This window comes from Oncorhynchus mykiss, chromosome 19 (assembly GCF_057628025.1).
Source record: "Oncorhynchus mykiss isolate SJ-2025 chromosome 19, ASM5762802v1, whole genome shotgun sequence".
In the NCBI taxonomy this organism is placed as follows: Eukaryota; Metazoa; Chordata; class Actinopteri; order Salmoniformes; family Salmonidae; genus Oncorhynchus; species Oncorhynchus mykiss.
This window is the reverse complement of record NC_143040.1, coordinates 74,722,128-74,749,249: the sequence shown is the minus strand read 5'-3', so window position 1 is coordinate 74,749,249 and position 27,122 is coordinate 74,722,128. Positions and strand designations below refer to the sequence as shown.

At 41.8% G+C, this 27,122-nt stretch overlaps 1 protein-coding gene across 18 annotated transcripts in view; it reads right to left on the bottom strand.

Annotated features, from left to right (window-relative positions):
* Positions 1–27,122, bottom strand: part of LOC110498653 (attractin) — a 281,518-nt gene that overhangs the window by 152,467 nt on the left and 101,929 nt on the right. For 9 of the 18 annotated variants that reach the window (XM_090211734.1, XM_090211740.1, XM_090211735.1 and 6 more), the window contains exons 10-15: positions 26,532–26,686; positions 17,592–17,676; positions 13,738–13,961; positions 5,962–6,083; positions 5,616–5,754; positions 3,243–3,433 (exon numbers count right to left, since the gene is read on the bottom strand). In XM_090211734.1, coding sequence (XP_090067860.1) covers positions 3,243–3,433; positions 5,616–5,754; positions 5,962–6,083; positions 13,738–13,961; positions 17,592–17,676; positions 26,532–26,686 — 916 coding nt within the window. The remainder of the gene's footprint in view (positions 1–3,242; positions 3,434–5,615; positions 5,755–5,961; positions 6,084–13,737; positions 13,962–17,591; positions 17,677–26,531; positions 26,687–27,122) is intronic. The other 9 variants (XM_090211739.1, XM_090211746.1, XM_090211741.1 and 6 more) reach the window with 1 other exon arrangement.

Sequence of the window (27,122 nt, the reverse complement as noted above, 5' to 3'; positions counted from 1 at the left end):
GGTGAACAGGCAGTGGCTCGGGTGGTTGTTGTCCTTGATGATCTTTATGGCCTTCCTGTGACATCGGGTGGTGTAGGTGTCCTGGAGGGCAGGTAGTTTGCCCCCGGTGATGCGTTGTGCAGACCTCACTACCCTCTGGAGAGCCTTACGGTTGTGGGCGGAGCAGTTGCTGTACCAGGCGGTGATACAGCCCGACAGGATGCTCTCGATTGTGCATCTGTCAAAGTTTGTGAGTGTTTTAGGTGACAAGCCAAATCTCTTAAGCCTCCTGAGGTTGAAGAGGCGCTGCTGCGCCTTCTTCACAATGCTGTCTGTGTGGGTGGACCAATTCAGTTTGTCCGTGATGTGGAGGCCGAGGAACTTAAAAACTTTCCACCCTCTCCACTACTGTCCCGTTGATGTGGATAGGGGGGTGCTCCCTCTGCTGTTTCCTGAAGTCCATGATCATCTCCTTTGTTTTGTTGACGTTGAGTGTGAGGTTATTTTCCTGACACCACACTCCGAGGGCCCTCACCTCCTCCCTGTAGGCCGTCTCGTCATTGTTGGTAATGAAGCCTACCACTACTGTAGTGTTGTCTGCAAACTTGATGATTGAGTTGGCCACGCAGTCGTGGGTGATCAGGGAGTTTCTTTAAAAAATATATATTTTATTTATTTCACCTTTATTTAACCAGGTAGGCAAGTTGAAAACAAGTTCTCATTTGCAACTGCGACCTGGCCAAGATAAAGCACAGCAATTTGACACATACAACAACACAGAGTTACACATGGAATAAACAAAACATACAGTCAATAATACAGTAGAACAAAAGAAAACAAAAAGTCTATATACAGTGAGTGCAAATGAGGTAAGATAAGGAAATAAATAGGCCATGGTGGTGAAGTAATTACAATATAGCAATTAAACACTGGAATGGTAGATCGGCAGAAGATGAATGTGCAGGTAGAGATACTGGGGTGCAAAGGAGCAAGATTAATAAATACATGAGAAACCAAGGCTGTGGAGTCTGCCTATAAGGATGTGGTGATTGACAGAGTCGAAAGCCTTGGCCAGGTCGATGAATACGGCTGCACAGTAATGTCTTTTATCGATGCCGGTTCTGATATCGTTTAGGACCTTGAGCGTGGCTGAGGTGCACCCATGACCAGCTCTGAAACCAGATTGCATAGCTGAGAAGGTACGGTGGGGTTCGAAATGGTCGGTAATCTGTTTGTTAACTTGGCTTTCGAAGACCTTAGAAAGACAGGGTAGGATATATATAGGTCTGTAGCCGTAGAGAAATGCTTATTGAAATTCTCAATTATAGTGGAGTACAAGAGAGGGTTGAGAATGCACCCTTGTGGGGCCCCAGTGTTGAGGATCAGCGGGGTGGAGATGTTGTTACCTACCCTCACCACCTGGGGGTGGCCGTCAGGAAGTCCAGGACCCAGTCGAACCGGGCGGGGTTGAGACCCAGGGTCTCGAGCTTAATGACGAGTTTGGAGGGTACTATGGTGTTAACCTTTTTTTCCGGATGGTTAACTAACTGTAGAGGTCCTCAGGTGGTTAACTTATTTGGGATAGGGGGCAGCATTTTCACTTTTGAATTAATAGCGTGCCCAAAGTGAACTGCCTCCTACTCTGTCCCAGATGCTAATATATGCATATTATTATTAGTATTGGATAGAAAACACTCTGAAGTTTCTAAAACTGTTTGAATGATGTCTGTGAGTATAACAGAACTCATATGGCAGGCGAAAACCTTTTTTTTTTAAGCTTGGCCTACCAAATACACATTGAGATATGGATAAAGTTACACTTCCTACGGCTTCCACTAGATGTCAACCGTTTTTTGAAACTTGAATGAGGATTCTACTATAAAGGAGGGGCTCATGAGACCTCTGAGTCAGTGGTCTGGCAGAGAGATTTGGTCTCATGACGCGGGCTCCCGACAGAGTTACCTTGCGTTCCAGTGCTTTTCTGAAGACAAAGGAAATCTCCGGTTGGAACATTATTGATGTTTTATGTTAAAAACATCCTAACGATTGATTCCATACATCGTTTGACATGTTTCTAAAGGACTATAACGGAACTTTTCAAGTTTTTGTCTGGATGAAGTGCCTGCGCCTCAAGATGGATTACTGGGCTGAACACGCTAACAACAAGTGGCTATTTGGACATAAATGATGGAACAAATCAGTAATTTGCCTTCTGATGAAGATCATCAAAGGTAAGTGAATATTTATGGTGTTTATTCTAACTTTGTTGATTCCAAAATATTCCTCTGGCTCTTTTGGGTTCTGAGCGCCGTTTTCAGATTATGCTTTTTCCGTCAAGTTTTTAAAAAATCTGTGAGTATTTCTGCAAAATCAACGGATGTTTTGGAATCAAAACAGTTCTGCACATAAGGCGCCAATGAGATTTTTGGATATAAATATGCACATTATCGAACAAAACATACATGTATTGTGTAACATGATGTCCTATGAGTGTCATCTGATGAAGATCATCAAAGGTTAGTGATTAATTTTATCTATATTTCTGCTTTTTGTGACTCCAATCTTTGGCTGGAAAAATGGCTGTGTTTTTTTATCTGAGATTTATCGTGAGATTTTGAGTGAAAAGCTCCTTCCATCAGCAAGGGCATTGAAGATGAAACGTGGCTGGGTCTTTCAGCATGACAATGATCCCAAACACACCGCCCGGGCAACGAAGGAGTGGCTTCGTAACAAGCATTTCAAGCATTTCAAGGTCATGGAGTAGCCAGTCTCCAGATCTCAACCCCATAGAAAATCTTTGGAGGGAGTTGAAAGTCCGTGTTGCCCAGCAACGCCCCCAAAACATCACTACTCTAGAGGAGATCTGCATGGAGGAATGGGCCAAAATACCAGCAACAGTGTGTGAAAACCTTGTGAAGACTTACAGAAAACGTTTGACCTCTGTCATTGCCAACAAAGGGTATATAACAAATTATTGAGATAAACTTTTGTTATTGACCAAATACTTATTTTCCACCATAGTTTGCAAATAAATTCATAAAAAAATCCTACAATGTGATTTTCTGGATTTTTTTTTTCATTTTGTCTGTCATAGTTGAAGTGTACCTATGATGAAAATTACAGGCCTCTCTCATCTTTTTAAGTGGGAGAACTTGCACAATTGGTGGCTGACTAAATACTTTTTTGCCCCACTGTATGTTCTAATATATTGTAACTAAAGTGACCTTTCTATATATGTTGTAATATATTGGAACTATAGTGACCTTGCTCACCAGAACATTCATGATCTGCAGCTCTTTTAGGACGAAGTCCACCTTCTTCTGATTGGTCAACGAGGCCAGGACGGCGTTGTGACCCCGACAGGTCAGCTTGGCGTTGTCGTACGAGTCCTTTGCTGTGATGAACTTCAGACAAGAGTTACCCACCAGGTGCCAACTCTCACCACAAATATTCTCTGGAGGGAGAAAGATACATTTTGATATATTATAAAGACAGATAGATGTCTATAGAAAGAAAGGTTCTCTGCAAGAAGAACAGGACAGGACCGTTAAAGGGAAACCTTGTGGATTTTGTCAATGAGGCCCTTCATCTAGTTCCCCAGTCAGATGAACTCATGGATACCATGTTCATGTCTCTGTGTCCAGTATGAAGGAAGTTACAAGTAGTTTTGCGAGCCAATGACTGGAAGTCATTCCCAGAGGACTGGCCACCCCACATAGCCTGGTTCCTCTCTAGGTTTCTTCCTAGGTTTTGGCCTTTCTAGGGAGTTTTTCCTAGCCACCGTGCTTCTACACCTGCATTGCTTGCTGTTTGGGGTTTTAGGCTGGGTTTCTGTACAGCACTTTGAGATATCAGCTGATGTACGAAGGGCTATATAAATAAATTTGATTTGATTTGATGTCTATGGGTATCTACTAGCATGACTATGGGGAAGTAGATTAAGGCCCTCATTGCCAACATCCCAAAGTATCCCTTTAAAACATCTAACACCAACTTATCAGGGCAACATACACATCTGTAGAAAATAAAAAAAATCAACCATTTTCTATGGTACATGTGGTGCCTTCAGAATGTATTCATTCATACCCCTTAATTTATTCCACATTTTTTTGTGTTACAGATTTCATTCAAAATGTTCACCCATCTACACACAATACCCCATAATGACAAAGTGAAAACATGTTTTTAGAAATGTTTGCACATTTATTGAAATCTAAATACCAAAATATCCAATTTACATCAGCATTCACACCTGAGTCAATACTTTTTAAAATCACCTTTGGCAGTGATTACAGCTGTGAGTCTTTCTGTGTAAGTCTAAGAGCTTTGCACACCTGGATTGTACAATATTTGCCCATTATTCTTTTCAAAATTCTTCAAGCTCTGTCAAATTGAATGTTGATGCTAGACCGACAATGTCAAGTATTGCCATTGATTTTCTTCTCCCAGTGTCTGTTGGAAAGCAGACAACCAGGTTTTCTTCAAAGATTTTGCTTAATGCTTAATATTAGGACAGTTTAAAAGAAATATAGTAGGGTTAGCCTATAGAAAGCTGATTGGATCCTCCTCTTTTTAATAGAGGCCATCAGTCTGTTTTATCCCCAAATTGCATAACCTATAGAAATGTTGTGCAACATGAGCTCATGGGCTCTCATGAGGTGTTTGATTAGATTTTCCATTTCATTTGCATTGATGTCAGAGTGATTAGAAGGACAATAGAGTACTGAGTACCAGGCAGTTAGCATGTTTGGTAGACTTAATGACCATCAGCAGCGTCAGAGCTTGGAGAAACCTAATTACCGTGACTAAACAGTCATGTGGAATTTGACTGCCTTCATGACTCGTGTGTGGCGGTAATATGGTCACCGCAACAGCTCTAGCGATTGGACAGGACTAACACCAACTGATCAGGACATTAGGTAGTTGTTGGGGAATTGATGGATATTACTGCATTTTCATAAACTAGAAGCACAAGCATTTTGCTATACTTGCATTAACATATGCTAACCATGTGACCAATACAATATGCTAACTACCAAATAAACATCACAGAAATGGGGTAAAAGTACAAAGGGGAAAAACGTATCTATATTATTAACCACGGAATGAGTCCATGCTAATTTGTACGTTTGTTAAGCACATTTTTACTCCTAAACTTATTTATGCCATAACAAAGGGAATAAATACCTATTGACTCAAGACCTTTTCAGCTTTTCATTTTTTATTAATTTCAAAAAAATAAAATTCCACTTTGGCATTATGGGGTAGAGTGTAGATCAGGGACACAAAACAATAACACAACAACATTTTGAAAAAGTCAAGGAGTGTGAATACTTTCTGAAGGCTCTGTCTGTAAATGGAGGACACATCTAAGACAATCAGGAATCCCTGATTAATTCATTAGGAAGTATCACATCCCTGCACAGCACAGTATACTGTTAAACACTAGCAAACCAGTACAGCTTTGATGAGAGATGTACAGTACTTTTAAGAAAATGTTTAGTATTACCAGGTAGAGAGATACACTTCTGGTTTCTTACCAGGCAGAGAGATACACTTCTGGTTCCTGGGTTCTTACCAGTTGTTTTCTAGGTTACCAGGTAAGCATATACACTTCTGTTCTTTGGGGTTCTCACCTGGTAGAGCGATGCACTCCTGGTTTCGAGGTTCCCACTGGCAGTTCTGGTCCACCCCACAACTCTTACAGCTGGTCTTCTTATTGCAGACATATGACGGGTTGTCTTTAGGACAGACATCATACTCCACTATGGCCCCCTGGGATAGGAAGACATGTCATACATATTAATAACACAAGTATTTCCTGCTTACTCCCTCCTGATTCCAGGAACCTTCCCATTTCTGAAAACCCTGGTAATTTACTGGAATTATGCAACAAAGAGACATTGTGTAAAGTCCATGTAAATCTACATGTAAAGTCCTATAATGTAATGATAATGAGTGCAGCCCATTGGCCATTCTTACCGTGACGGACGTACAGTTGGAGCTTACGGAGACACACTGAACAGCACACCACTGGCAGCCGTTAGTATTGGCTGTACAGCTGTAGCAGTCCGTGTACTGGTCACAACGATCGTTGTCAACATCTACGATACAACCAGAAAGTCATATTTAGTACAGTTGTAGTATAGTTACAGTACATGTACAGTATCCGTACAGTAGTAGTATGTGTACAGTATTCATACAGTATTAGTATGCATATATTATTCATGCAGTATTAGTATGTGTACAGTATTCATACAGTATTAGTATAGTATTGGTATTCATACATAAATTCATACTGTATTAGTAAAGTATTGATACATGATTCGTACAGTATCAGTATTAATACATGATTCATACAGTATTAGTATTCATACATGATTCATACAGTATTAGTATTCATACATGATTCATACAGTATTAGTATTAATACATGATTCATACAGTATTAGTATTCATACATGATTCATACAGTATTAGTATTAATACATGATTCATACAGTATTAGTATTAATACATGATTCATACAGTATTACTATTCATACATGATTCATACAGTATTAGTATTAATACATGATTCATACAATATTAATATTAATACATGATTCATACAGTATTAGTATTAATACATGATTCATACAGTATTAGTATTAATACATGATTCATACAGTATTAGTATTAATACATGATTCATACAGTATTAGTATTAATACATGATTCATACAGTATTAGTATTCATACATGATTTGTATAGTATTAGTAAAGTATCAGTATTAATACATGATTCATACAGTATTAGTATTCATACATGATTCGTACAGTATTAGTATTAATACATGATTCGTACAGTATTAGTATTAATACATGATTCATACAGTATTAGTATTCATACATGATTCATACAGTATTAGTAAAGTATCAGTATTAATACATGATTCATACAGTATCAGTATTAATACATGATTCGTACAGTATTAGTATTCATACATGATTCATACAGTATTAGTATTCATACATGATTCATACAGTATTAGTATTAATACATGATTTGTATAGTATTAGTAAAGTATCAGTATTAATACATGATTCATACAGTATTAGTATTCATACATGATTTGTATAGTATTAGTAAAGTAGCAGTATTAATACATGATTCATACAGTATTAGTATTCATACATGATTCGTACAGTATTAGTATTAATACATGATTCGTACAGTATTAGTATTAATACATGATTCATACAGTATTAGTATTCATACATGATTCATACAGTATTAGTAAAGTATCAGTATTAATACATGATTCATACAGTATCAGTATTAATACATGATTCGTACAGTATTAGTATTCATACATGATTCATACAGTATTAGTATTAATACATGATTCATACAGTATTAGTATTAATACATGATTCATACAGTATTAGTATTAATACATGATTCATACAGTATTAGTATCAATACATGATTCATACAGTATTAGTATTCATACATGATTCGTATAGTATTAGTAAAGTATCAGTATTAATACATGATTCATACAGTATTAGTATTCATACATGATTCATACAGTATTAGTATTAATACATGATTTGTATAGTATTAGTAAAGTATCAGTATTAATACATGATTCATACAGTATTAGTATTCATACATGATTTGTATAGTATTAGTAAAGTATCAGTATTAATACATGATTCATACAGTATTAGTATTCATACATGATTCATACAGTATTAGTATTCATACATGATTTGTATAGTATTAGTAAAGTATCAGTATTAATACATGATTCATACATTATTAGTAAAGTATCATTATTAATACATGATTCGTACAGTATTAGTATTCATACATGATTCATACAGTATTAGTAAAGTATCAGTATTAATACATGATTCATACAGTATCAGTATTAATACATGATTCATACAGTATTAGTATTAATACATGATTCATACAGTATTAGTATTAATACATGATTCATACAGTATTAGTATTAATACATGATTCATACAGTATTAGTAAAGTATCAGTATTAATACATGATTCATACAGTATTAGTATTCATACATGATTCATACAGTATTAGTACAGTATTAGCATTAATACATGATTCGTATAGTATTAGTAAAGTATCAGTATTAATACATGATTCATACAGTATTAGTATTCATACATGATTCGTACAGTATTAGTATAGTAGTAGTATTGGCTGTACAGCTGTACTGGTCATTGGTCATGATCGTTGTCAACATCCACAATAAAATGTCTCCAGTCATTTTTTTTGTTGAAACACTGTTGAAACACGATATTCCAAGTATAAATACAGTAAAGTACACACAAATGGTTAAAAAATAAATGTTTTGTGCAATGTAGTGATTTTTAGACAACTAAAAAGGAGCAGGGCATTCAAGTTGTTGGTCTGATGGAAACTCGAGATATCAGCCTCCATCTTGCTTGAGGAACAATAGATAAAAGAGGAAGCCCCCCCCCCCCCCCCCCCTTAATGCTGATTGGCTGACAGCAGTGGTATATCAGACCACGGGTAGGACAAAACATGTATTTTTACTGTTCTAATTGTGTTGGTAACCAGTTTATAATAGCGATAAGGCACCTCGGGGAGTTGTGGTATATGGTCAATATACCACGGCTAAGGGCTGTTGCGTCGTGCCTAAGAACAGCCCTTAGCCGTGGTATATTGGCCATACACCACACCCCCTCAGGCCATACACCACACCCCTCAGGCCATACACCACACCCCCTCAGGCAGGCCATACACCACACCCCCTCAGGCCCTACACCACACCCCCTCAGGCCATACACCACACCCCCTCAGGCCATACACCACACCCCCTCAGGCAGGCCATACACCACACCCCCTCAGGCAGGCAGGCCATACACCACACCCCCTCAGGCAGGCAGGCCATACACCACACCCCCTCAGGCCATACACCACACCCCCTCAGGCCATACACCACACCCCCTCAGGCCATACACCACACCCCCTCAGGCCATACACCACACCCCCTCAGGCCATACACCACACCCCCTCAGGCCATACACCACACCCCCTCAGGCCTATTGCTTAATTAGACATGACCAGTTCTAGGGCATTGCTGCCTGACTTTTGGAGTCCTGTGTTAGATGTGTGTGAAAGATATTCAGGATGCAGTTTTCATCTCCAACCCCAGAAAATGAGTCTGCCAACGGGGAAAGAGGAGATTACTGCAGCCGTGACAACACGACACCGAACCAAACACAGCATGTTAGAAGACCCAGCTGGAGAGCTAGTCTGAAGTAATGTCCTGAACACACACAGAGACATGTACGCACACAGAGATACACATACCTCCAGAAAACACACAGATGAAACTGTGCAAGAGGATGTCCCAGACACTGGACTGCACTGTACACACAGACAGATATACTGTACTGTACACACAGACAGATGTACTGCACACACAGACAGATGTACTGCACTGTACACACCAACAGATATACTGTACTGTACACACAGACAAATGTACTGCAATGTACACACCAACAGATATACTGTACTGTACACACAGACAAATGTACTGCAATGTACACACCAACAGATATACTGTACTGTACACACAGACAAATGTACTGCAATGTACAGTCGTGGCCAAAAGTTGAGAATGACACAACTATTAGTTTTCACAAAGTCTGCTGCCTCAGTTTGTATGATGGCAATTTGCATACTCTCCAGAATGTTATGAAGAGTGATCAGATGAATTGCAATTAATTGCAAAGTCCCTCTTTGCCATGCAAATAAACTGAAAAAAACCTTTTCAGTACATCTGGCCCAGACAGATGTACTGCACTGTACACACACACAGATAGATATACTGCACTGTACACACACACAGATAGATATACTGCGCTGTACACACACACAGATAGATATACTGCGCTGTACACACACACAGATAGATATACTGCACTGTACACACAGATAGATATAATGCGCTGTACACACAGATAGATACACTGCACTGTACACACATAGATATACTGCACTGTATACACACATAGATATACTGCACTGTACACACAGATAGATATACTGCACTGTACACACAGATAGATATACTGCACTGTACACACAGATAGATATACTGCACTGTACACACAGATAGATATACTGCACTGTACACACAGATATATATACTGCACTGTACACACAGATAGATATACTGCACTGTACACACAGATAGATATACTGAACTGTACACACAGATAGATATACTGCACTGTACACACAGATAGATATACTGCACTGTACACACAGATAGATATACTGCACTGTACACACAGATAGATATACTGCACTGTACACACAGATAGATATACTGCACTGTACACACAGATAGATATACTGCACTGTACACACAGATACAATGCATTAAAAAAGTATTCCTTATTTACATAACTATTCAGACCTTTTTCTATGAGAGTTGAAATTGAGTTCAGGTGCATCCTGTTTCCATTGATCATCCTTGAGGTGTTTCTACAACTTGATTGGAGTCCACATGTGGTCAATTCAATTGATTGGACATGATTTGGAAAGACACACACCTGTCTATATAAGGCCCCACAGTTGACAGTGCATGTCAGAGCAAATCCCAAGCCATGAGGTCAAAGGAATGGTCCGTAGAGTTTAGAGACAGGATTGTGTTGAGGCACAGATCTGGGGAACCGTGCCAACACATTTCTGCAGTATGGAAGGTCCCCAAGAACACAGTGGCCTCCATCATTCTTAAATGGGAGAAGTTAGGAACCACCTAAACTCTTCCTAGAACTAGCCGCCCGGCCAAACTGAACAATCGGCGGAGAAGGGCCTTGGTCAGGGAGGTGGCAAAGAACCCGATGGTCACTCACACAGAGCTCCAGAGATTCCCTATGGAGATGGGAGAACCTTCCAGAAGGACAACCATCTCTGCAGCACTCCACCAATCAGGCCTTTATTGCCAGATGGAACCCACTCCTCAGTAAAAGGCACGACTGCCAGCTTGGAGTTTGCCAAAAAAGCACCTAAAGAACAGACCGTGAGAAACAAGATTCTCTGGTCTGATGAAACCAAGATTTAACTCTTTGGCCTGAATGTCAAGCGTCATGTCTGGAGGAAACCTGGCACCATCTCTACGGTGAAGCATGCTGGTGGCAGAATCATGCTGTGGGGATGTTTTTCAGTGCCTGGGACTTAGAGACTAGTCAGGATCGAAGGAAAGATGAACGGAGCAAAGTACAGAAAGATAATTAATGAAAATATTGCACCATACTGCAGCATCCCTCATGCTTGCCACGGTATGATGCAACCTTTAAATGAAGACCCACTGTACACTAACAGATTTGAAGATACTAACAAGGCGTTCTCATTGGACCGCATGCTGCTTTGTATTCAGATAAGGATGGGATGGCACACCTGTCAGGTCCTATGTTCAATATGTCAGACAGAATGGACCTGGTTATCAGAGGGATAGCTAGTTGATTTGAGGCATGAAGTTGGTTAGATAGCCTGGTCCCACATCTGGTTGAAGTTGGTTCTAGCCTGGTCCAAGACCTGGTTGAAGTTGGTTCTAGCCTGGTCCCACATCTGGTTGAAGTTGGTTCTAGCCTGGTACCAGATCTGGTTGAAGTTGGTTCTAGCCTGGTACCAGATCTGGTTGAAGTTGGTTCTAGCCTGGTCCCACATCTGGTTGAAGTTGGTTCTAGCCTGGTACCAGATCTGGTTGAAGTTGGTTCTAGCCTGGTCTCAGATCTGGTTGTGTATCTTGCCAACTCCTATGGTCATTGTGTGAAATATGTGACCCGTTTTAGGAAACCAGGCACCAAACATCACGTAGTAGAACTACATAAGTGTTGCTCTCCACTTTCTGGAAGACATCACGTAGTAGAACTGCATAAGTGTTGCTCTCCACTTTCTGGAAGACATCACGTAGTAGAACTGCATAAGTGTTGCTCTCCACTTTCTGGAAGACATCACATAGTAGAACTGCATAAGTGTTGCTCTCCACTTTCTGGAAGACATCACATAGTATAACTACTTCAGTGTTGCTCTCTTCAAACTAAAGGCAACCACGGTTGTACAACTGAATGCATTCAACTGAAATGTGTCTTCCACGTCTAACCCAACCCCTCTGAATCAGAGAGGTGTGTCTTCCACATTTAACCCAACCCCTCTGAATCAGAGAGGTGTGTCTTCCACGTTTAACCCAACCCCTCTGAATCAGAGAGGTGTGTCTTCCACATTTAACCCAACCCCTCTGAATCAGAAAGGTGTGTCTTCCACGTTTAACCCAACCCCTCTGAATCAGAAAGGTGTGTCTTCCACGTTTAACCCAACCCCTCTGAATCAGAGAGATGTGTCTTCCACGTTTAACCCAACCCCTCTGAATCAGAGAGGTGTGTCTTCTACATTTAACCCAACCCCTCTGAATCAGAGAGGTGTGTCTCAAGGGGGGGGGGGGGGGGGGGCTGCCATAATCGACATCCACGTCTTCGGCGCCCTGGAGAAAGGGCCTTGCTCAGGGGCAGAACGACAGATTTGTACCTTGTCAGCTCGGGTATTCGATCCAGCAACCTTTCTGTTACTAGCTAGCTAACGTTAGCTGGGTGGTTAGCTAGCTAACGTTACGTGTTTGATCTGTGTAGTAATATTATTCATATCTCAGAGCCATTTGTATTGCTAGTTATAGCCTAATGCTAGTTATAGCCTAATGTTAGTTAGCTAACATTGAACCTGGTTAGTTTAGCTACCTGCAGATTCATGCAGGGCAGTAACATTACGAGTTGGGATTATGGGTCATTGTTTAGCTAGCTAGATACATGTCTAAACAAAAGACTCCACTATGCAACTAACCATTTCAATAGAATGTTTGTCATTGCGACAACTGTCGATAGACGTAGCTGGTAAATTTGCTCTGGCTATCTGATTTCAGAGCACTCTCGTCTAAATGTGGCAGAGCGCAGAATAACTGACGAATTTAGCAACGCTCATCACCCGTTGAATATGGCCAGTGTCAGTAGAAGTTGGCAAAAAAGCGTAATTAAATTGTTGCCAGCAGCACGCTCTGGATAACATGAAGACAGCCTAACCAGCTCTGCTAGGGAGAGTAATATGGTCAGAGAGCTGTTCTCTCATTTGTGTCTGGAAGTAGCTAGCAGCTAGCCAACGTTAGCCAGTTAGCTTGGGTGCTTGACTGCTGTTGTTAGGGCAGAATGCTCGGATCAACCCTGCTCCTCAGCCAGAGCGTCCAGTGTGAGCTCTGAACGCTCCGAGAGCCAAACGCTCTTAGCATACTCTGGCACTCCAGACTAAATTTACGAACACACCTGTAGTATAAACCAGCCTTAAGTCTTGAAATCTTTGGTTGTTTAGTACATGGCCTCACAGGTGAATCCTGAAAGAGATGGGTGGGGCTAAAGCTTAAGAGGGTGTGAACAATGCTGAATGGGTGTAAACAAAGAAGAACTCTCCAGTAGGTACAAAACATTCAAGGGACATTTTCTCAAAAGTGAGGTTACAAGTTTATCAGCTTTCAAAGCAGAATTACTTTCCCATTGTTCCTCAACTGCAGTGTATGATATTCCATTTTGTAGCTCTGAGTCTCTACTTTTATCCAATGTATGAAACCCCATTTCAAATGTTGATACATAAGACCAAATCGAGCCGGGTGGTCACATATGTGGAACTAGGCTAGTGGTTAGATAGACAGGTCACCTACATGTTCTGGTTCCACAGGAGGCCAGGGTGGTCTGCTCATCCAGGAATCCGGGGTTCGAGTCCCAGGGCAGGCAGGAGCCCAGGTTAGCATTCCAAACGCAGTGAACCCCCGGCCAGGCCGCTATACAGGCGGCAGCGCTAGGAGCGCTGGAGCAGGTGGCTGGCGTGTAGATCAGGACATCACTCAACAACAGACTGTTGAACCCCCCAAACACATACATCACACTGTAGGGGGGAGGGAGGGAGGAGTAGAAAGAAAGATAAGACACATGAAAGTATAGTAAGCTTATTCCCTAGACATAGTTCCCATAGACATAGTTCCCATAGACATAGTTCCCATAGACATAGTTCCCATAGACATAGTTCCCATAGACATAGTTCACATAGACATAGTTCCCATAGACATAGTTCCCATAGACATAGTTCACATAGACATAGTTCCCATAGACATAGTTCCCATAGACATAGTTCCCATAGACATAGTTCCCATAGACATAGTTCCCATAGACATAGTTCCCATAGACATAGTTCCCATAGACATAGTTCCCATAGACATAGTTCCCATAGACATAGTTCCCTAGACATAGTTCCCATAGACATAGTTCCCATAGACATAGTTCCCATAGACATAGTTCCCATAGACATAGTTCCCATAGACATAGTTCCCTAGACATAGTTCCCATAGACATAGTTCCCATAGACATAGTTCCCATAGACATAGTTCCCATAGACATAGTTCCCATAGACATAGTTCCCATAGACATAGTTCCCATAGACTTAGTTCCCATAGACATAGTTCCCATAGACATAGTTCCCATAGACATAGTTCCCATAGACATAGTTCCCATAGACATAGTTCCCATAGACATAGTTCCCATAGACATAGTTCCCATAGACATAGTTCACATAGACATAGTTCCCATAGACATAGTTCCCATAGACATAGTTCCCATAGACATAGTTCCCATAGACATAGTTCCCTAGACATAGTTCCCATAGACATAGTTCCCATAGACATAGTTCCCATAGACATAGTTCCCATAGACATAGTTCCCATAGACATAGTTCCCATAGACATAGTTCCCATAGACATAGTTCCCATAGACATAGTTCCCATAGACATAGTTCCCATAGACATAGTTCCCATAGACATAGTTCCCATAGACATAGTTCCCATAGACATAGTTCCCATAGACATAGTTCCCATAGACATAGTTCCCATAGACATAGTTCCCATAGACTTAGTTCCCATAGACTTAGTTCCCATAGACATAGTTCCCATAGACATAGTTCCCATAGACATAGTTCCCATAGACATAGTTCCCATAGACATAGTTCCCATAGACATAGTTCCCATAGACATAGTTCCCATAGACATAGTTCCCATAGACATAGTTCCCATAGACTTAGTTCCCATAGACATAGTTCCCATAGACATAGTTCCCATAGACATAGTTCCCATAGACTTAGTTCCCATAGACATAGTTCCCATAGACATAGTTCCCATAGACATAGTTCCCATATTCGGCCGACCTTTTGCCACATTTCAGGCTTCAAACATAAAGATATAAAACTGTATTTTTTTGTGAAGAATCAACAACAAGTGGGACACAATCATGAAGTGGAACGACATTTATTGGATATTTCAAACTTTTTTAACAAATCAAAAACTGAAAAATTGGGCGTGCAAAATTATTCAGCCCCCTTAAGTTAATACTTTGTAGCGCCACCTTTTGCTGCGATTACAGCTGTAAGTCGCTTGGGGTATGTCTCTATCAGTTTTGCACATCGAGAGACTGAAATGTTTTCCCATTCCTCCTTGCAAAACAGCTCGAGCTCAGTGAGGTTGGATGGAGAGCATTTGTGAACAGCAGTTTTCAGTTCTTTCCACAGATTCTCGATTGGATTCAGGTCTGGACTTTGACTTGGCCATTCTAACACCTGGATATGTTTATTTTTGAACCATTCCATTGTAGATTTTATGTTTTGGATCATTGTCTTGTTGGAAGACAAATCTCCGTCCCAGTCTCAGGTCTTTTGCAGACTCCATCAGGTTTTCTTCCAGAATGGTCCTGTATTTGGCTCCATCCATCTTCCCATCAATTTTAACCATCTTCCCTGTCCCTGCTGAAGAAAAGCAGGCCCAAACCATGATGCTGCCACCACCATGTTTGACAGTGGGGATGGTGTGTTCAGGGTGATGAGCTGTGTTGCTTTTACGCCAAACATAACGTTTTGCATTGTTGCCAAAAAGTTCAATTTTGGTTTCATCTGACCAGAGCACCTTCTTCCACATGTTTGGTGTGTCTCCCAGGTGGCTTGTGGCAAACTTTAAACAACACTTTTTATGGATATCTTTAAGAAATGGCTTTCTTCTTGCCACTCTTCCATAAAGGCCAGATTTGTGCAATATACGACTGATTGTTGTCCTATGGACAGAGTCTCCCACCTCAGCTGTAGATCTCTGCAGTTCATCCGGAGTGATCATGGGCCTCTTGACTGCATCTCTGATCAGTCTTCTCCTTGTATGAGCTGAAAGTTTAGAGGGACGGCCAGGTCTTGGTAGATTTGCAGTGGTCTGATACTCCTTCCATTTCAATATTATCGCTTGCACAGTTCTCCTTGGGATGTTTAAAGCTTGGGAAATATTTTTGTATCCAAATCCGGCTTTAAACTTCTTCACAACAGTATCTCGGACCTGCCTGGTGTGTTCCTTGTTCTTCATGATGCTCTCTGCGCTTTTAACGGACCTCTGAGACTATCACAGTGCAGGTGCATTTATACGGAGACTTGATTACACACAGGTGGATTGTATTTATCATCATTAGTCATTTAGGTCAACATTGGATCATTCAGAGATCCTCACTGAACTTTTGGAGAGAGTTTGCTGCACTGAAAGTAAAGGGGCTGAATAATTTTGCACGCCCAATTTTTCAGTTTTTGATTTGTTAAAAAAGTTTTAAATATCCAATAAATGTCGTTCCACTTCATGATTGTGTCCCACTTGTTGTTGATTCTTCACAAAAAAATACAGTTTTATATCTTTATGTTTGAAGCCTGAAATGTGGCAAAAGGTCGCAAAGTTCAACGGGGCCGAATACTTTCGCAAGGCACTGTAGTTCCCATAGACATAGTTCCCATAGACATAGTTCCCATAGACATAGTTCCCATAGACATAGTTCCCATAGACATAGTTCCCATAGACATAGTTCCCATAGACATAGTTCCCATAGACATAGTTCCCATAGACATAGTTCCCATAGACATAGTTCCCATAGACATAGTTCCCATAGACATAGTTCCCATAGACATAGTTCCATAGACATAGTTCCATAGACATAGTTCCCATAGACATAGTTCCCATAGACATAGTTCCCATAGACATAGTTCCCATAGACATAGTTCCCATTGACATAGTTCCCATTGACATAGTTCCCTAGACATAGTTCCCATAGACATAGTTCCCATAGACATAATTCCCTAGACATAGTTCCCATAGACTTAGTTCCCATAGACTTAGTTCCCATAGACATAGTTCACATAGTTCCATAGACATAGTTCCATAGACATAGTTCCCATAGACATAGTTCCCATAGACATAGTTCCCATAGACATAGTTCCCATAGACATAGTTCCCATAGACATAGTTCCCATAGACTTAGTGTCTATGTTTCTACAACCGTACAGCAATTCAGATTCAATTCACGTTTAGATGGAGTATTTGTCGGTTTCGGCTTCCAGAGCCACTTCACCTCTAAAGAGAACATGTCAGGTCCTTGGACTATAAGGTGTGATGTTGGGCTCCAATAGTTGATTACTGGGCTAGGGACCCTGAAGCAGATGGTCTCTCTGTACCTGTCACTGTAGACGGCCGTGTGTCCGAACCGGTTGACATCATGGTGGAGGTCTGGTCTGGACAGCACTGACCACTCATCACATGCTGTTTAGAGAGAGAGAGAGAGACATGTTTATATTGACAAGTTTCTACATCCGCTTGTTGTTACATGATCTGACCAGCAATGTGTTACAGTTAGACATGGTTAGACTGGGTTAGGGTTAGACTGGTTAGGGTTAGACTGGTTATGGTTAGACTGGGTTAGGGTTAGACTGGGTTAGGGTTAGGATGGGTTAGGATGGGTTAGACTGCGTTAGGGTTCGACTGGGTTAGGGTTAAGATGGGTTAGGGCTAAGATGGGTTAGGGCTAGACTGGGTTAGGGCTAGGATGGGTTAGACTGCGTTAGGGTTCGACTGGGTTAGGGCTAAGATGGGTTAGGGCTAAGATGGGTTAGGGCTAAGATGGGTTAGGGCTAAGATGGGTTTAAGATGGGTTAGGTTTAAGATGGGTTAGGGTTAATATGGGTAGGGTTAAGATGGGTAGGGTTAGACTGGGTTAGGGTTAGACTGGGTTAGGCTAGACTGTGTTAGGGTTAAGATGGGTAGGGTTAAGATGCGTTAGGGTTAAGACTCGGTTAGGGTTAAACTGGGTTAGGGTTAGACTGGGTTAGGGTTAGACTGGGTTAGGGTTAGACTGGGTTAGGGTTAAGATGGGTTAGGGTTAAGACGGGTTAGGGTTAAGACGGGTTAGGGTTAAGACGGGTTAGGGTTAAGATGGGTAGGGTTAGACTGGGTTAGGCTAGACTGGGTTAGGCTAGACTGCGTTAGGGTTAAGATGGGTAGGGTTAAGATGCGTTAGGGTTAAGACGCGTTAGGGTTAAGATGCGTTAGGGTTAGACTGGGTTAGGGTTAGACTGGGTTAGACTGCATTAGGGTTAGACTGCGTTAGGGTTAGACTGCGTTAGGGTTAGACTGCGTTAGGGTTAGACTGCGTTAGGGTTAAGATGCGTTAGGGTTAAGATGCGTTAGGGTTAAGATGCGTTAGGGTTAAGATGCGTTAGGGTTAAGATGGGTTAGGGTTAAGATGGGTTAGGGTTAGACTGGGTTAGGGTTAGACTGGGTTAGGGTTAGACTGGGTTAGACTGCGTTAGGGTTAGACTGCGTTAGGGTTAGACTGCGTTAGGGTTAGACTGCGTTAGGGTTAAGATGCGTTAGGGTTAGACTGGGTTAGGGTTAAGATGCGTTAGGGTTAAGATGCGTTAGGGTTAAGATGCGTTAGGGTTAAGATGCGTTAGGGTTAAGATGCGTTAGGGTTAAGATGCGTTAGGGTTAAGATGCGTTAGGGTTAAGATGCGTTAGGGTTAAGATGCTTTAGGGTTAAGATGCGTTCGGGTTAAGATGCGTTAGGGTTAAGATGCATTAGGGTTAAGATGCGTTAGGGTTAAGATGCGTTAGGGTTAGACTGGGTTAGGGTTAAGATGCGTTAGGGTTAAGATGCGTTAGGGTTAAGATGCGTTAGGGTTAAGATGCTTTAGGGTTAAGATGCGTTCGGGTTAGTAACAGACATCTCAACATCAACTGTTCAGAGGAGACTGTGTGAATCAGGCCTTCATGGTTGAATTGCTGCAAAGAAACCACTACTAAAGGACATCAATAATATGTTTCTTGGGCCAAGAAACACGAGCAATGGACATTAGATCAGTGGAAATCTGTCCTTTGGTCTGATGAGTCCAAATTTGAGATTTTGGGTTTGTGAGATGCAGAATACGTGATTGGATGACCTATGCATGTGTATTTCCCATGATGAAGCATGGAGGAGGAGGTGTTATAGTGTGGGGGTGCTTTGCTGGTGACACAATCTATGCTTTATTTAGAATTCAAGGCACACTTAACCAGCATGGCTAACACAGTATTCTGCAGCGATACGCCATCCCATCTGGTTTGGGCTTAGTGGGACTATCATTTGCTTTTCAACAGGACAATGACCCAACACACCTCCAGTCTGTATAAGGGCTATTTGACCAAGAAGGAGAGTGATGGAGTGCTGCATCAGATGACCTGGCCTCCACAATCATCCGACCTCAACCCAATTGAGATGGTTTGGGATGAGTTGGACGGCAGAGTGAAGGAGAAGATTAGACTGAAGATTAACCCCCTAATAGGTTAGACTGGAGCACTGTGGTCACAGTGTGCTCAGGAGGGTTTAACCCCCTAATAGGTTAGACTGGAGCACTGTGGGCACAATGTGTTCAGGAGTGTTTAACCCCCTAATAGGTTAGGAGTACTGTGGTCACAATGTATTCAGGAGGGTTTAACCCCCTAATAGGTTAGACTGGAGCACTGTGGTCCCAGTGTGCTCAGGAGGGTTTAACCCCCTAATAGGTTAGGAGCACTGTGGTCACAGTATGCTCAGGAGGGTTTAACCCCCCTAATAGGTTAGACTGGAGCACTGTGGGCACAATGTGTTCAGGAGGGTTTAACCCCCTAATAGGTTAGACTGGAGCACTGTGGTCACAGTGTGTTCAGGAGGGGTTAACCCCCTAATAGGTTAGACTGGAGCACTGTGGGCACAATGTGTACAGGAGGGTTTAACCCCCTAATAGGTTAGACTGGAGCACTGTGGGCACAATGTGTTCAGGAGGGTTTAACCCCCTAATGGGTTAGACTGGAGCACTGTGGGCACAGTGTGTTCAGGAGGGGTTAACCCCCTAATAGGTTAGGAGCACTGTGGGCACAATGTGTACAGGAGGGTTTAACCCCCTAATAGGTTAGACTGGAGCACTGTGGGCACAGTGTGTTCAGGAGGGGTTAACCCCCTAATAGGTTAGGACCACTGTGGGCACAGTGTGTTCAGGAGGGGTTAACCCCCTAATAGGTTAGACTGGAGCACTGTGGGCACAATGTGTTCAGGAGGGTTTAACCCCCTAATGGGTTAGACTGGAGCACTGTGGGCACAGTGTGTTCAGGAGGGGTTAACCCCCTAATAGGTTAGACTGGAGCACTGTGGGCACAGTGTGTTCAGGAGGGGTTAACCCCCTAATAGGTTAGGAGCACTGTGGGCACAATGTGTACAGGAGGGTTTAACCCCCTAATAGGTTAGACTGGAGCACTGTGGGCACAGTGTGTTCAGGAGGGGTTAACCCCCTAATAGGTTAGGAGCACTGTGGGCACAATGTATTCAGGAGGGTTTAACCCCCTAATAGGTTAGACTGGAGCACTGTGGGCACAGTGTGTTCAGGAGGGGTTAACCCCCTAATAGGTTAGATTAGGGGGTGGATTCTGTTTAAGTGTCTGTCGTCTAAATGGTATATGGAGATGTTGGCACATCCATGTACTAGTATAGAGAAGTAGTCCATGCCGAAGGACGAAGGCAGGAAGTGGGTACGGAGGAGAATAGGAGAGATCCGAGAATATCTGTGCTTAAAGATGAAACATGGTCAGTGGAATGTGGACGGTGATAGGTTTCCTGTTCTGGAGGAGAGCCTCAGGTTAGAAAAGCAAAGCGATATTGGAACGTTGTTTGAACACGAGTTGAGTGTATTGGCAGTAGCAATAAGGAGGTTGGTTTAGGCCCTGTTGGGGCAGGGAACCGTGACAGATTATGTGGAAGTAGGAAGACCACTGTGAATATTTATGGTTATGTGTGTTGTCAACAGCAGTGATATGTTGAAGTGTGTCACTGGTAGGAGACATTAGGTCGTATTCTCCATAATAAATCGGCAAACGCTTGTGATTTGGCTCAAATACAAGGTATCGGGTCCCGTGACCCAATTATAAGGCACCTATACCGTAACTACTCTCCGGGAAGTGAGTATCACGACCTGAAAAAGAGTTGAAATTGGCGTGAATTAGAGCCGTGGGTGAGGAGATCAACCCCTGGACCCCGTCAGACGACGGAATAACAACTACTGACGACCGGCAGACCCGTAAAGAGGAAGAGAAGTTCCATAAACACAGAGATGGGAGAGGAGCATTCAGCTCGAATATGATGGGAAAACATTGCAAACGGGATAAAATAGAGGATGGACATGGCATCACCTTCAGTAAAATAATCACACAGACATACATTCACACATCATACACATTTAAACCAGTCAGTCCATCATGTTACATACACTAACAACATAGAGGACCCTAATACATTCACTAACAACACAGAGGACATTAAGACATACACTAACAACACAGAGGACATTAAGACATACACTAACAACACAGAGGACATTAAGACATACACTAACAACACAGAGGACATTAATACATTCACTAACAACACAGAGGACATTAATACATTCACTAACAACACAGAGGACATTAAGACATACACTAACAAAATAGAGGACATTAATACATACACTAAAAACACAGAGGACATTAATACATACACTAACAACACAGAGGACATTAATACATACACTAACAACACAGAGGACATTAAGACATACACTAACAACACAGAGGACATGAACACATTCACTAACAACACAGAGGACATCAATACATTCACTAACAACAGAGGACATTAATACATTCACTAACAACACAGAGGACATTAATACATTCACTAACAACACAGAGGACATTAACACATTCACTAACAACATAGAGGACCCTAATACATTCACTCACAACGACCACTGTGCCAACTGCACTAGATACACTAACAACACAGGGGACATTAACACATTCACTAACAACAGAGGACATGAATACATTCACTAACAACACAGAGGACATTAACACATTCACTAACAACACAGGGGACATTAATACATTCACTAACAACACAGGGGACATTAATACATTCACTAACAACATAGAGGACCCAAATACGTTCACTAACAACATAGAGGACATTAATACATTCACTAACAACATAGAGGACATTAATACATTCACTAACAACATAGAGGACATTAATACATTCACTCACAACGACCACTGTGCCAACTGCACTAGATACACTAACAACACAGAGGACATCAATACATTCACTAACAACACAGAGGACATGAATACATTCACTAACAACATAGAGGACATTAATACATTCACTCACAACGACCACTGTGCCAACTGCACTAGATACACTAACAACACAGGGGACATTAATACATTCACTAACCACACAGAGGACATGAATACATTCACTAACAACATAGAGGACCCAAATACATACACTAACAACATAGAGGACATTAATACATTCACTAACAACACAGAGGACATTAAGACATTCACTAACAACACAGAGGACATTAAGACATTCACTAACAACACAGAGGACATTAAGACATTCACTAACAACACAGAGGACATTAATACATTCACTAACACAGAGGACATCAATACATTCACTAACAACACAGAGGACATCAATACATTCACTAACAACACAGAGGACCCTAATACATTCACTCACAACGACCACTGTGCCAACTGCACTAGATACACTAACAACACAGGGGACATTAATACATTCACTAACAACACAGAGGACCCTAATACATTCACTAACAACACAGAGGACATCAATACATTCACTCACAACGACCACTGTGCCAACTGCACTAGATACACTAACAACACAGGGGACATTAATACATTCACTAACAACACAGAGGACATGAATACATTCACTAACAACACAGAGGACATTAACACATTCACTCACAACGACCACTGTGCCAACTGCACTAGATACACTAACAACACAGGGGACATTAATACATTCACTAACAACACAGAGGACATCAATACATTCACTCACAACGACCACTGTGCCAACTGCACTAGATACACTAACAACACAGAGGACATTAACACATTCACTAACAACACAGAGGACATTAATACATTCACTAACACAGAGGACATCAATACATTCACTAACAACACAGAGGACATTAACACATTCACTAACAACACAGCGGACATTAACACATTCACTAACAACACAGAGGACATGAATACATTCACTAACAACACAGAGGACATTAACACATTCACTAACAACACAGCGGACATCAACACATTCACTAACAACACAGAGGACATGAATACATTCACTAACAACACAGAGGACATTAACACATTCACTAACACAGAGGACATTAATACATTCACTAACAACACAGAGGACATTAACACATTCACTAACAACACAGAGGACATTAACACATTCACTAACACAGAGGACATTAACACATTCACTAACAACACAGAGGACATTAACACATTCACTAACACAGAGGACATTAACACATTCACTAACACAGAGGACATTAATACATTCACTGACAACACAGAGGACATTAACACATTCACTAACAACACAGAGGACATTAACACATTCACTAACAACAGAGGACATCAATACATTCACTAACAACACAGAGGACATTAATACATTCACTAACAACACAGAGGACATCAATACATTCACTAACAACACAGAGGACATCAATACATTCACTAACAACACAGAGGACCCTAATACATTCACTCACAACGACCACTGTGCCAACTGCACTAGATACACTAACAACACAGGGGACATTAATACATTCACTAACAACACAGAGGACATGAATACATTCACTAACAACACAGAGGACATTAACACATTCACTAACACAGAGGACATTAACACATTCACTAACACAGAGGACATGAATACATTCACTAACAACACAGAGGACATGAACACATTCACTAACAACACAGAGGACATTAACACATTCACTAACAACAGAGGACATTAACACATTCACTAACAACACAGAGGACATTAACACATTCACTAACAACACAGAGGACATTAATACATTCACTAACAACACAGAGGACATTAAGACATTCACTAACACAGAGGACATTAACACATTCACTAACACAGAGGACATCAATACATTCACTAACAACACAGAGGACATTAACACATTCACTAACAACACAGAGGACATTAATACATTCACTAACAACACAGAGGACATTAACACATTCACTAACACAGAGGACCCTAACACATTCACTAACACCACAGAGGACATTAACACATTCACTAACACAGAGGACATTAACACATTCACTAACAACACAGAGGACATTAACACATTCACTAACAACACAGAGGACATTAATACATTCACTAACAACACAGAGGACATGAATACATTCACTAACAACACAGAGGACATTAATACATTCACTAACAACACAGAGGACATTAACACATTCACTAACAACACAGAGGACATTAATACATTCACTAACAACACAGAGGACATTAATACATTCACTAACAACACAGAGGACATTAATACATTCACTAACAACGACCACTGTCCCAACTGGACTAGATAGATAAGTACATATACTGATATAATGTACTTCTCATCCAACACCACAAGGAACAAATTAATGTTTGAACAAGTTCTTCTTGACCATGGGCATCACTGGCCCCGTCTGGCTAACATCACTGGCCCAGTCTGGCTGCCACCAGCCCACCAATGTCCCCTGCAGATTTTCAGGTATTCTCTGACAGGTAGACAATATTGTCACTATGAATGGTGGATAGAGCAACACTGAAGCATGCATGAGAGCACCAGCTGTTCCGGACGACTTAAAACCTGGACCTTTAAACCTGGACAAAAATAACACCTACGTGAGAATGCTGTTCATTGACTACAGCTCAGCGTTCAACACCATAGTGCCCTCCAAGCTCATCACAAAGCTAAAGACCCTGGGACTAAACACCTCCCTTTTCAACTGGATACTGGACTTTGACGGGCCGCCCCCAGGTGGTGAGGGTAGGTGCGTGCTTAGTCCTCTCCTGTACTCCCTGTTCACCCACGACTGCATGGCCAGGCACAACTCCAACACCATCATTAAGTTTGCAGACAACAACGGTGGTAGGCCTGATCACCAACAGAGATGAAACAGCCTATAAGGAAGAAGTCAGAGACCTGGCCAACTTCTCCCCAAACGTGATCAAGAAAAAATTTGATGATCATGGACTACAGGTAAAAGAGAGCCGAGCATGCTCCCATTCTCATCAACTGTAGACCTGGAGTAGGTCGACAACATCAAGATCCTTGGTGTCCACATCAGCAACAAACTATCATGGTCCAAACACACCAAGACAGTCGTAAAGAGGACACGACAATGCATATTCCCCCTCAGGAGATGGAAAAGATTTGTGGCATGGGTCCTCAGATCCTCTAACAGTTCTACAGCTGCACCGTCGAGAGCATTGCATCACCGCCTGATATGGCAACTGCTCGGGCATCCGACCGCAAGGGTAGTGGGTAGAGCCCAGAACATCACCGGGGCCAAGCTTCCTGCCATCCAAGACCTCTATACCAGGCGGTGTCAGAGGAAAGCCCTGAACATCCCTGGTGCCAAGCTTCCTGCCATCCAGGACCTCTATACCAGGCGGTGTCAGAGGAAAGCCCTGAACATCCCTGGTGCCAAGCTTCCTGCCATCCAGGACCGATATACCAGGGTCAGAGGAAGGCCCTTTACATTTCTAAAGGCAGTTACCCAAGTCCTAGAATGTTCTCTTTGCTACCGCAGGGCAAGCGGTACAGGAGTGCCAAGTCTAAGTCCAATTTGTTTTATTTGATTTCAGGACAAGAGATCAGTCTCTGCTGTTGTTTTAAAGAACTAACAAGTCATTTCCCCACGCAGGATGATTAGAATGGAGGACAAGAGATCAGTCTATGCTGTTGTTTTAATGAACTAACACACTTTAGAATGATATGTATGTGGTGTTTTTGAGAGGTTATTAATGGCCAAATAATCTGTCACTGCCCAGGATGTAGGCCATTAAGTCTGTGCTGTTATGACTGTGTGCGTTATGAGGCTGTCACGCCCCCTGGTTGTATGTCTGTGGCGTGATCATCTTGTAATGAAGGATTTATGAGTGGTTATAACAGGTTAAGGTTAGTGTCACGTACCCAGGTCATAGGCCATGAAGTCCGAGGAGAAGCACTTGGCGCCGTGGCTCATGGAAGTGTCGTTGTGCGTGTTTCCTCCAAACACCAGCATGGTTCCGCTAACGATGACCGCCGTGTGGAGGTACCGGAAGAACCCGCTGTCCTTTAGAACTGTCCTGGAAACACACAGAACCATTGAGAACATCAGCAGGAGAACAGATACAATGTGTTCCTCAAATGGTCCCCTATTCCCTATGGGCCCTGGACAAACCTAGTGCACTATATAAAGAATAGAACACCCTATTGGGCCCTGGACAAACCTAGTGCACTATATAAAGAATTGGACACACATATGGGCGGCTGGTAGCCTAGTGGTTAGAGCGTTGGGCCATTAACCAAAAGGTTGCTAGATCGAATCCCTGAGCTGACAAGGTAAAAATCTGTCGTTCTGCCACTGAACAAGGCAGTTAACCCACTGTTCCTAGGTCGTCATTGTAAATAAGAATTAGTTCTTAAATGACTTGCCTAGTTAAAAAAAAAAACGGTAAAATAAAAAATAAAATATACCATCTCAACACCACCAGGTACATTAATTAACAGTAATACAGTATC